The sequence below is a fragment of the Solanum pennellii genome, chromosome 6, assembly GCF_001406875.1.
Source record: "Solanum pennellii chromosome 6, SPENNV200".
Taxonomy (NCBI): Eukaryota; Viridiplantae; Streptophyta; class Magnoliopsida; order Solanales; family Solanaceae; genus Solanum; species Solanum pennellii.
Window position 1 is genome coordinate 46953944 of NC_028642.1, and position 12679 is coordinate 46966622.

General features: G+C 33.8%; 2 protein-coding genes across 2 annotated transcripts; one reads left to right on the forward strand and one right to left on the reverse strand.

Moving 5' to 3' along the window:
* The first annotated feature begins 611 nt into the window (after positions 1-611).
* Positions 612-2956, forward strand: LOC107021668. Its single transcript, XM_015222367.2, has one exon. It carries the CDS (start codon positions 637-639, stop codon positions 1510-1512), a length of 876 nt encoding a protein of 291 aa, XP_015077853.1. The 5' UTR covers positions 612-636; the 3' UTR covers positions 1513-2956.
* Positions 2957-7101: 4145 nt separating this feature from the next.
* On the reverse strand, positions 7102-8464 carry LOC107022776 (S-adenosylmethionine decarboxylase proenzyme 4-like). Its single transcript, XM_015223367.2, has one exon. The coding sequence runs from the start codon at positions 8347-8349 to the stop codon at positions 7336-7338; it is 1014 nt and encodes a 337-aa protein (XP_015078853.1). The 5' UTR covers positions 8350-8464; the 3' UTR covers positions 7102-7335.
* Between the last annotated feature and the right edge of the window lie 4215 nt (positions 8465-12679).

Genomic DNA, 12679 nt, shown 5'->3' on the forward strand with positions numbered 1-12679 from the left:
AGATGTTAGGCTTGAATTATTAATTTCACCATTCATATCATAGTGAGATCGAAAAAGTTATCCCGATATAGAGAAGAAAAACTAGATATATCTTGAAATGTATATTAATAATATTATGAGTTAGATTAAATGGAAAGTTTGAAACAGAGGATTTCTAATTTCTCCATTCCAAATTATCTTTTTTTTAAAAAATTATCTCAATTTGCTTGTATTACGGATTGACTTAAAACAATAATTTTAAATTAAAAAATAGAAAATCAAAACTTAAATGAACTTACTTTTGGTTTTTCAATTTATTTTAAGACATTTTTTACTTTGCCTAACACTTTTTAAATTAGTTAAATCATTTTTGACCCTTTTAAAAAATAACTTTTTATGTTTGCCAAACACTTTTAAAGTTTAAAAATCAACTTAAAAATAGATTTAAGCAACTTTTAAGCAAACTCAAACACAATCTTTATAAAATATATTAATTAGAAGTAAAATGCAACATTTTATTTAATCATGTGTTTGATTTAAAATGTTAGGTCTACCTTGAATTATTAATTTCGCCATTCATATCATAGCGAGATGGGAAAACTTATCGTGATAATTAATTCCGAGGACGGAGCTCCATTTCAACGGGCGCGACCCGGCATGACTCTATTTGGAAGACCCAAGAGAAGGGCACTTCCATTTTCCACCCGAAAAATGTCAAAATTGATAGCATACTCCTTCTTTGCATCTCTGCTATTCATACTTCAATTTTCTTCTCCAGCATTATCTATCAGGAGGGATGTTAGTCTTCAAAACACATATACCTGTAGAACTACCGTTCAAGGAAGATATTTGATTGCCGATGATATGGGTCAAGTCTGTGATGCACTCTCCATTGATCCCCATACTCGCTGCTGCCGTGGGAAATCAGAGCGATTCTCTTGTAATGGTTGTAATCTCGTTTCACAATGTTGCAATTCCTATGAATTTTGTGTCTCCTGCTGTTTGAATCCGTCCAGGACACAAAAGGATATGGCGGTAAATGTGAAGATATCTAAGCCCATAACAGCAGGGATGTATTCAAGTATTTTTGATTTTTGTACAGGAAGATGTCGTCATAATTCGGAAAGTGTGGTTCATGAAAACGCTTATCTCAGTGAATTTCATCATTGTTTTTCTATACCGTCTAATTCTTCTTCTGGCGGTGGTTCTGGTGTACAAACTGAAGTGAGGTTGGCTGGTATAAATGTTGTGATAGGAAGACAAGGCGAATCGTGTGATTCGGTGTGTAAATCTAGTGGTCAGTCTTGTGTTCCGAACAAATTTGTGTTGCTTAATCAGTGTGAAACGATGCATAAGTACTTGAGCTGTAAAGGTGGATGTTTGGCAAGTGTTGGAGCTGATCAGCCTGCTGAAGTAATTGATGATGCTCCCAGAGATTTGAACCCTGGAGCCTGCTTGTACACCTCGCAAGTGTCCGTGCTATCTTGTGATGGTTCGCATCAGCATACGAAGAGGCTATGCCCCTGCGCGTAGTGTGGTGAATTTCCCTCCTCCATATTTTTTCAATTTATGTGTGTTACTTTCATTTTAGTCTGTTTTGGAAACAATGTCACTTTATATATTTAGTAATTCTTTTAACTCCAACATCCAACACCGATATATTTAAGACCATAAGTTTGAAAAGTATTCCTAACTTTTTGAAAATTTTGTGCCAGTCAAACTAAGACACATATAGTTCCTTAGGTTTATGAGAAGTTAGTGAGGAATCTCATTGTAGATTGTAAATTCCTTGTCATTGGACTCACAGTTTATCCATGACTAAGATGTACTTACTGTCGCCTAAGGATGTCCTCATTATGGTTCTGAAGCTACAATTTCAGATGATGCTCTGCAACGCCTTCGAAGTTTGTTGGGTCTTTAAATTTTTTTAAATATTTATGGACAAGTTCGTTGTTTATTTTGGTTTTCTTTCATATTTGAATTTATTTATTTTACTTAGAGCAGCTTATCGATCTTAATATTTACAAGCTTGGGTATGATCGTAACTTCTCCTTTCATGTAAGCTTTGTAATGTACATCTACATTTGAGGCCCCTTCATTTACTTGCATATTGTCCACCAAATGCATGTTGGAGTTGGAGTTTGTGCCCCTTTCTGTTTCTTACTGATGCCTCTTCAATTCCAACTGAGTGGAAACTCTTGGAAGTCCTTTCTTTTATGAGATTATTGAATGATTGGGAGGTAGTAAGAGTTACAAAATTCTTCAATGTGCTGGAGAACTTCTAAGGGACAACTGATAATGAAGATTTCATGATTTGGAATAATAATGTACGAAGGAATGCAGAGTTAATTCAGCATGCAGCATATTAAGCTCTACTGAGCAACAAAATACATGCTGGCCTTGGAGGAATATTAGTCAAAGTTCCTTTTAAAGTAATATGTTTCTCCTGGTTGATGGTCAGAAACATGCTTAACTTGTGGAAATCTGCCATGAAGGGGAATCCTGTTAAGCTCAAGATGCTTCCTATTCAGGAGAATGTAGAAAATTATAGCCATTTGCTTTTGCACTGTAAAATGACAGGTCAGTTGTGGCAGATCTTTTTGAGTAAGACTGGCCTGTAGGTCATGCCAGAGCCTACACTTTTATGCTGGAGCAATGTGGGGGGGCAGGGGAAGGCAGAAGAAGTGGTGAAAGTCTATTATAGCTTGTATATAGTGAACTGTATGGAGAGAGAGAGTAATGCAGGTGTTTCAAGACAGGAGCAGCTCTTTACAGAGAATTACGATGAATTGTATTCAGTCTTTGTATTTTTGGTGTAAAGAAAACTATGTAGAGGATACTGAATCAATGCTAGTGTTTTCTTTGTAGCAATCTTGTAAGAAGAACAACTTTTTTTTACTTTTCTGAACTGTAAATATGGTGCCCAGCATTTCCTTAATGCTGATGAATACAATGTTACCATTCCCCCGAAAAAAAAGCTCCCAGGAAGTTCCTTGCGCTATCCACTTCAGCTTAAAGAACATTACCATAGCTGCATGGGTACTATTGCAGTATAGAAAAAGGTAACAGTTGTTTTCCATCTCTTTCTCTCAATGGTAGCACCTGTTGCACGAGTATATCTTTAGTTTTAACTAGCCTCATGTGCTTCCACTCAAGTCCATCTATATTGAGAGGAACATGTGAAATCTGCTTCCAAGGCATCTCAAGATATGTTTGATTCCTGCAACCTATGTTGCTAGGACTCTTCAAAAATGCCGATGGGTGCGTGTCGAACACTGTTTTTGGAGGATCTGACATGGGTGTGGCAGCATTTTGGAGAGTTTGAGTAACATACCCTGCAGCAAGATTTAACAGAAAATATACCTTTCTGTCAAGTGTCCAAGAGACTATTTGTATCATCCTCCCTTGGCTTACCTGCAATAACAAAAGAAAATTGTTCAATCTTTAAATTTCCCAATCATTTAGCTTTCTCCTCGTACTTATTTGCCATCCTGCTTCTGTGGATGATCTTTCTTCAGTGTCTTGCACTAGCTGGAAGAAGTCTGTCACCATTCCTTAAGTGGAGTTTTCCCTATACATGTTCTATTCCAGAAGGAATTTATTTTACCATACCTTAAAGCTGATGCTTTATGAGAACTCTTGCCATTGACCTCGTATGTGCTTCCATACACCATATCCATGTCGACCAGTTTCATGGTTCTCCATTTGTGCATTCAACAACAAGAACATACCCAGTGTGATCCCACAAGTGGGGCTTCTTCCTCTCCTAAATATCTTCAAAATATTTCTCCCTCTCCTGAATACCTCAACAACTATTTCATTTGTAAATTTTTTGTTTTGCAGCCTCAGAATTTTTATGCTCAAATGACCCTCTTTTTTGTGTCCTTGAATCTTGATTACATTGTGTGAGCTAATCAAATGAAATATATTTCTTTCTTTGTTACCTTGTACTTTCTAATTTATCTAACTTTTTTCCGATCTTCATCCTAATTCAGAATAATCACACCATATATGTAGGAAATGCATCTAATACACTGTTGAGGAGCACCAATCTTCCAACCAAAGAGCCAATTGGTGGCACTATTTTGTTCAGACTTTGTTACCATGAGTTCCATTCACAAAACTGGTATAATTTGTTGAGTAATGTTTTCTTTTCTAAATGTTCGGCGACTGTTATTTTCTTGTTCAAAAAAAAATGTTTTCGTTTTATCTCTTTTCTGAGTGTGGGTGGATGGGGTGTATGATACATTTAAAAAATATTACTCTGGAGGAAAAGGAAAAAGTTGCATGTAGCTTGGAGTTGAGGTTCAAATTATATTCAGTCTTATCAGGATTTCTTAACATCTTCCTCCCATAAAATAGAGATGCTATTCTCGTTTATCTGTGCTATCTCAAGTTCTCAGGGTCACCCCCTTGTTATATTTTTCCCTCTAATATATTTTCTATGCCATTGTCTTCTTCTGAATAACAGATTTGCAACAGCTCCATTTTGACCTTATAACTGCTACAACTAACTGAACACATCACTGTTTTTCTTTCCTCTCTTTAGGTTATTATGATAGCATTCAACAGACTTGAGTTGGACCATGGGAGGCCTAACATCACACTAAATTTAGCATCTTCTTTACCATATATTCTTTCCAATCAATAACAATATCATAACTGACTAGAAATATTTTTTTGTGCAATGTGTTCTTCCTCGTCTCTCTTTAGAATCCTTAAGAAACTAGAGAGCTCTCGTTGACTGTTGGGTAACATATGTAGAAAACCATATTCCTGTGTAGGTTCTCTACTTCCTGGTATACGTCTTGAATATAGGAGTTTTTACCACAAATGATAAAATAATTTACTTTATAAAAAATAAAAAACACTCATGTTCACTACTCTAAGAAACAAGATAAGTACCGACTTGACTGTAATTAAAGTGGAAGGTGACTATATGTCTTGGTGCTAGACATGATTCTGAGTGGAAGATAACTGGGGAGGAATGAACCAGAAATAGGGTATCGAACATTGTTGGGTTGGAAAAAGCAAACCAGGCTTGTGTTTCTTAATTCTCTTTCAGAAGAAAATTGAAGCAGTTGAATCAGAGAGAGAACCCCCACCCCTCCACCCCCAGCTGTACATTCAAAAAGAATTAAAGAGGAAGATAGTTATAATATAACTATGATGAAGAACGTAGAAACACTTATATGGAGAAAAACTGAAAAAGGGTAATATGAACATATCAGATTTTTCTTACTGGATGTCTCTGTTTCTCTATATATTTGTTTGTTGCTTTTATCTAGTTCTTGATGTTTTCTTGTTCTTTGAGATGGACAATTTTTTATTAGTAATGCTCTTTCATTATGCATCTCAATGTTTTCGAAACAATGAGCTTATTGCTTAATGAATTTTAAATAGTATACAGTTCTGAGTTTGGAGTTGTGGATCAAAAGTTGAAATTCTTGGTTCGGAGTTTAATCTAACACTAACATCGATCCTCTATATTTTGGGTTAATGATGTCATTCAATTATTTTACTGCTTGTAATTGCCCATCAGATGGTGAATCTTTTAGACAGGCTTTATTGTTATAATTCTTTTCTTGAGAACCACTTTAGCTGTGGAATGGGGCTTCTCGAGGAGGCGTCCATGTATCCGATTTGGAAAGCAGCTTTTCTTTCAGCAGCTGTTATTTGTCCCTAAATAATGGAAATCTTTTGTTAGTGAAATCTGGCTTGTGCAGTATCTTTTGCACTTTATGGCCAAATCTCAGTTGTTTTATTTGTTTAGACTGGTTTTTTCATCTAATTTGATACCGTTTGAAATAAGGGAATTATATCTTTTTATGTGCAATTGATCTATCCCTGGAACCACATTTCTTTATACGTATACGTGGATAGATAGATAGTGATTCTTCCTTTCAATGATGAGGAACGGACAAAGAATCTGCTTTCATCTAAATATCAGATTCAGAATGTGAATGTTTGAATTGATCTATCCCTGGAACATTCGTATGCTTAACATATCTAAGTTCATTAGGCAATTACATAAATTGATTTAAGCTGGATCAGGTAACAACTTTAGTTTCATTACAACTACAGTACTTAATTGATATAAGCTTAAACTGGTTGATTCCTTACGAATACCAGCAGTTGATAAGTGGATGGAATCTTTGTATAACACATGCAAGTATTGCTTCCCTTAAAAATAATTTGTGTTTGAATCTTCATTCAGCACCGGAAACTACCTAAATTTTGATAGGATTTGGGGGATATGGCCTTGGTGGAACTAGGTGAAGGATGCACCTTGATGATGGATACTGTGATGTTGCTCTGTCGTCAAATAAAATGAGTTAAAGTTATTATGTGAACAAGTGTACCTTGTCGGAAATTTGTTACACGGTCTATTTCCCTGATGTTAACGCTACTGGAATAGCCATGGTGATAGCGAGTTGCACAAATATAAACAAGGTTCTTGTAGAGAAATGGAAAGTGAGTCCAAGGACCCAAAAGGAGAGAAGGATCCATCATCATTCATCTCCTATCTCTGTATAGAACTGTGCAGACTATTATGTTAGATAGCCCGTTTAAGATGAAAATTTATCCGCCATAGAGCAGTCCTAGTGTTGTGTAGGTTCATACAATTTGATCCACGCATGAAGATTATGACTGTCACCAACATGAATTGTGGTGCATTGATAGTGAAACTGCTTCGCTCTTAACAATAGATTTCGGGTTCGAGTCATGGGTGAGGAGAAAATTTTGTTGTAAGCGCCACCCTGAATGGGCTCAGCAGTGCGCAATCCGAATTTAGTCAGAGCTCCTATGCGGGCTCCAGACATCGAATGAAGATGAAAAAAAAGAAAGATGATAAGTGTTCGGACGTAATCGTATGGTAAGTCATAATAGTCGTGTCATTAGAAGCACGCTTAGGCATGGGAAGGTAGCCCCATGCATTTTTATATTTCTATTACCTCATCAATACGTACCTCTTCTCTCTCTCTTTTCAAATTTGAAAATAAAATAAAATAGATAGAGATGAAAATTTCCTTTTGAAAAATTGAAAACTTCGCTAGAGTTCAAATAAATAAAACAGAAACATGACTGTCTAAATGATTCATAAGAGGTTCAAAATTTTCTCTAGGAGTGAAACATAAGTGGTGTATATCTATATGCATTATCATAATATATCAACTCACCTTAAATTTTTCAATCTAAACTCTAAATGATTATTAACATTATAAATAAATTAGAGAAGTAAAAATAGTAGTCTTTTACTTCCACCATATATTTTTTCAAACCTTTTCCTCGCTCACACCACTTTAAAGATTATACCAATTCAGAATTTAAACTCGATATATTAAGCATTACAATTCACCTATTTGCCGTCAACGTAAAAGTTTGAAACACCACAGTTCCGGCTGCTGGGAATTCATCAATGGTGCAATTCCGCCGTTTCATCCCCAGTGGCTCGACAGCTTTAACAATTCTGGTAGAAATCTCGCTGCTGCTGCTGCTCGAACACGAAATGGACACTGACATTGTCCCCGGTCGGAAAACCTGAACAACCTTCTTCAAAATCCTACCAATGTCATCCTCATCGTAAACTGATCCCACACACTCATAGCTCGCGTAACTAAAACCGTCTTCCGGCGTCACATGAATCGTAGAGTAGCGATCTCCATCAATCCCATTCATGGAGTATCCACAAGGATCAAAAGCAAATTCACAAATCAAAGCACTCGGAATGATTTCTCCGATTCCAGTCACCTCCGTCATCTGTTTTCCGGTTGTATCCGGATTCTTAAAAAACTTCCGGGCAAGTACCAGGTCGAGATCCGTCATACAAATTTCCACGGTATACTGATCGTTGGGAATTGGGATCGGGTAAAACTTATCACAAGCAGAGAAAACATGCCATGAATGTGAAGTGAATTTGGATGGCATAACAGAGGCTTTTCTGTAGCAAAGATGATTAGGCAATTGATCCTGCAAATAAGAGATTTCTTCTTTGAAACTTGTGTGTGGATACGGCTGTGCTTTGGGGAAAATGTAATTTCCTCGAGTGTACCTACACTCTGTTATGATAAGTCCCATTTGGCACGCGAAATGGATGAACGGACGGATTGATTTCAACAACTGGGTTGTTCCACAAGTTTTGATGATTATTTTGGTAGGATATACAAAGAGGCTTGATTCTGATAGTACGTAAGAATCAAAATATTGATTCGAAACAGCTGACACTACTGTGCACTGCACAGCAAGTAGTACTTGCTCCAAGGAATCAAAATCTAGTTGCCGGAGACCTCCCATTTCGATCGCAGGATCATCGCCAGAGAAGTGTATCTCAAGTCTCTTCTCAAATCCTTCAAATCCAGAAGCAGCCATTGATGGAATGAAACTTCCAATCAACTAAAATTAACCCGAATGATTTTGGCTAGAAAACAGGGGATTATAGTAGTGAATATTTTTGTACAAATGCTGCTATACTTCTTATTTTTTGAGTTGGTAGTGAAGATGACAAAAACTGGAACAGGGAAGTCAGTATATATAGGTGAAGAAGATTGTGTGTGGGGGGTGGGGGAGATTGAGATGGGGGCATGCACCACGATAAGTTGTAGTATAGTGGTAGGACTGTTTCATCTTTAATTGGAGGTTTCGAGTTTGAGTCTTTAGTATGAAAAAGAAAACCTACTAGAAGATTCACTCTCATAATAACGGGTTTTACTGTGTACGATCCAAATTTAGTCAAAACTTCAATGCAGACTCCAAACACGTAGGAAAAAAAAAAGAGGAGAGATGGAGGGCATGGTGACGAGGCAACCAAGAATAATGATCTTAAGCCAAAAAAATGAATACAAAATGATGGTTATTTTTTGCGTGAGAGATCTTTTTTGAGACAACATGAATCCATATTTTTCTTGTTCCTCCCTCACATCTTTTTTTCTTTTTGAAAAGTAACTCATATGTTACCATGCAGTTTGCGTCGCAGGGACTCATCAATTAAAGTGTTTTCAATTAAAAAAATTATTTTTGTTTCTTAGAGCTAAAACTTGAAATAAATTTACTTATCCAGCAATAACCCTAGGTAACATTTTTATTCAACTTTAACACTTGAGTACATTTCCATCTCTCAACTTTTCCTTTCCCGACAAACTAATTGGTAATAAGGTTTTGATTAGATATTAGAAAGGTTCTGGTTTTGATTGCTTTTTTTAAAAAAAAAAAAAAAATCATCTGATCGATGTGGTATTTAATAGAATTTCACTGGATATTTTGTTGTATTTGTCGATGTGGAACAATTGGAATTTTTTTTACATTCAGATTTCTAAACTTTAACGTGAATTTAGACACAAAAGCTTTAAGTTTCTTGAAATAGATTTTATATATTTGAAAATTACAATCACAAGAATTAACAAGTTAAATATCTAAGTAAAGGCATATGTGCAAAAGGTTCCGATGTAAAAGACTTCAGTTGCCTAACCGTACTACATAAATCGAGATGAAGATAATAATATTTTACTAAATATTATTATTTCATTCGTCTCAAGTTAGTTTTCGGCAATATTTTCTTTATAATTCATTCTAAGAAAAACTGTTGATAACTTTCTAAATTAAAGAAGTTAAACAAACTTTTCATATAACCCTTTACGAGAAGCATATGTAGCTAAAAAATATTGAACAAACTTAAAAGATCACAAATTTTAAAAATCATATACTCGAAAAGTAGAGAATCGTTTTCAATTACGATCTACGTTCCACCTATAATTCAAACTATTTATATTAGAATAAATAGGCTCGTATACTATGTCACAAATATTATAAATATGATCTTTCGGAGTACAATAGAAAGACAATTGTTCACAAGTCAAAATACCCCAACTGCTATACTTCACCCGTGCATTAAAATGAAAATGACAAGTATAACATTATTAACTATTCTTTAAAGAAAAATATTTTTTTAAAAAACGTCCATGATGATATGTATCTTCAAAAAGTAAAATTAAAGGGGATTTGGTTATATTATCTAACTTATTACGGTATAATAAAGGGATAATGCATAAATATTCCTTTAACCTATGTTTGAAATCTCAGAGACACATTTATACTATACTAAAGTTCTGTTACCCCTGAACTTGTTTTCGGCCTACATGGCACTATTTTGTGGGTCTAACGCGGGTTGATTTTTTTTTAAGCTAGTGTCACATAGGCCAAAAAGGGATAGAAAATTACTTATAAAATAAGTTCTGGAGGTACTAGAACCTTAGTATAGTATAAGTGTGTCTCTGAAATTTCGGGCATAGATTAAGGATTACTCGTATATTTTCCCTATAATAAATAAATATATATATATTTGTATATGGTTGACAATCATAGAGAGACCAAGGTACACTCGTAAATCACGTGGTGTCTTAGAAGAAGAGGGACACAATTATAAATATAAGTGCTTGAATACATGACAACAATTATTGTATATATTAAGCTATGCCAAGGCATGCAAAGCCTTATATATTAGATGTTCTCAAGTGGACACACGCAATTAGCCAAAGCACTAGAAAACAAAAAAAACAAGTATAAAGCCAATTCGTTCAAAGGCGGAGCTATGTGAAAGTTTGTGGGTTCAGAAAATTCAGTAGCTTATTTTTAGATATTATATTTGTATTAGAAAATTATATATATATATATATAAATTTGTGAAACTTTTAATAAAATTGATTAATAGCTCAATGATAAGAAAGGTCATAAAAATGTTTTCCCCACTAGTGTTCTCGATTCAAATCTCTTCTATCTTAAAATTTAGAATTCCCAGTCTAGGCCCTACCTCTGGTTATCGCTTGCATATCAATATCTTTTTTTATAGTACTATCATTTATAGATAGTCTTTTCTAGAAAAAAACATAATTAAAAATTATTTTTTACCAATTTAATTTTTTATATAATCAGATCATTTAAAAAATAACTATTATATAATTATAATAATTTGCAATTTGCTTGCATTTTGTGATTTATAGCTTATTCTTATCCTATATTAATTTACACCCTAATCTCTTTCCTTGATTATAAAACCACAAAAATATAATTTTTTTTCTAACAATATACAAGGCATGGTGGGTGGCATATTACCCATATATTAGTGACCACATCCAGCCACTCTATTGTGCATGCGTACCAACAAACCTCCCTTACAAGTCTCATACATCTACACGTATTACCCATCACCCACAACATACTATAATATATACTTATCTTCCAATTGCATCTCTACCAAAAAGTAAACTATTAATTAAAGAAAATTACAAACTTTTTTCTTCTACTTATTGTTTTATAATTATACTAAATTTAATTAAAGACCGTGTAGGGTTTTAATAAAACTTAAACGGAGATGTTTGGATTTCTCTGTGCGGAGATGTGAGAGGTTTGGTCATTGATGGTTTTAGGAGAAGCAGAGATAGATCAAATTTGGGAGAGGCAATTAGACGTGACATGACATAATTTCAACTTATCAAGAACATGATTTTAGATAGAATATTATAAAAGACGCAGATTATACTAGAATGTTGTAAACAATAATTATTATGTTATGTCTTGTTATTAGTACATATTAAAAGTATTGCTCTGATAGTTTCTTGTCTAGTTGATTTTTGTTATGTGTTGTTTCTTGTAATTTGACTATCATAATGTTTTTTCATAATTATTGTCATGTTACTATATATACTTCTATTGTTTTTTTCTTTTGAATGTCTTTGGATATTTTTTCTTAAAAATCAATAATTTATCAAAAATAATTTCTCTACATTATTATTATCCTAGTATATATAGGTTCTTTTTAGGTACATATGTAAGAAATAAATCCGACATGGATTGTGCATTGTACCACGTAAACGAGACATCATCTTGACTCTTGTATATGTGTGTCGACACACTACATAGCCCACCAATGGCCATATATACGGAACCTTTAATACTAGAAAGTGTATGTTTGTTTGATCATAATCAACGCAGGCAAAGTCAGAATTTTTATTTTATAAATTTTAAATTTTATAATAGTCATGATTTTTAATACTCATCTAACAATAGTTATTTAGTATACTATTTTGAAATGTCTAATAATAAATATTTTAATAAAAATACATTATTAAATTCGATCAAATTCATATCTGGACTTCAAGCTTAAATGGATAAGGAGACAATTACATGAGCTTTGGAGATCGAGAGTTACTTTAGCCGTCGTATTTAATGAACTCTCTGTGTCCAACAATCACGGGCGAAAAAATATACTATTTATATATGGTTAAAATATTATTTTATGTATATATAGTAGATATTAAACACCCTTCGACTACTTTGCGTGTCTATTTCTACGAATTTTGACCCCCTTATTGAAAATCCTTGTACATTATTGATTTTGCACATTATATAAGAAAATATAAATAGAATGGTACTTTTAATATATCACTCTTTGAATGTAATTAATACAATGTTTTGAAAAAATGTAATAGGAAATGATTATAACTAATAATAAAGGTAAATTAAAAAGTGTAAAATTATCTATTAATTTTGTCAAGTGAACAAGTATTTTTAAACATTTTAAAATAGTATAATAAATAATTATTGTTAAACGATCGGACGGAGAGAGTAATTGCTGCATGCGCAAATTTTCCCACATTTATATATAACAAAATATTCAAATTTGACTTAAGATTATATTAAAAAAAAA

Bases quoted from the DNA above. Each gene is read 5' to 3' on its own strand.
- LOC107022776 (XM_015223367.2), bottom strand. From the start codon at position 8,349: ATGGCTGCTTCTGGATTTGAAGGATTTGAGAAGAGACTTGAGATACAC.
- LOC107021668 (XM_015222367.2), top strand. From the start codon at position 637: ATGACTCTATTTGGAAGACCCAAGAGAAGGGCACTTCCATTTTCCACC.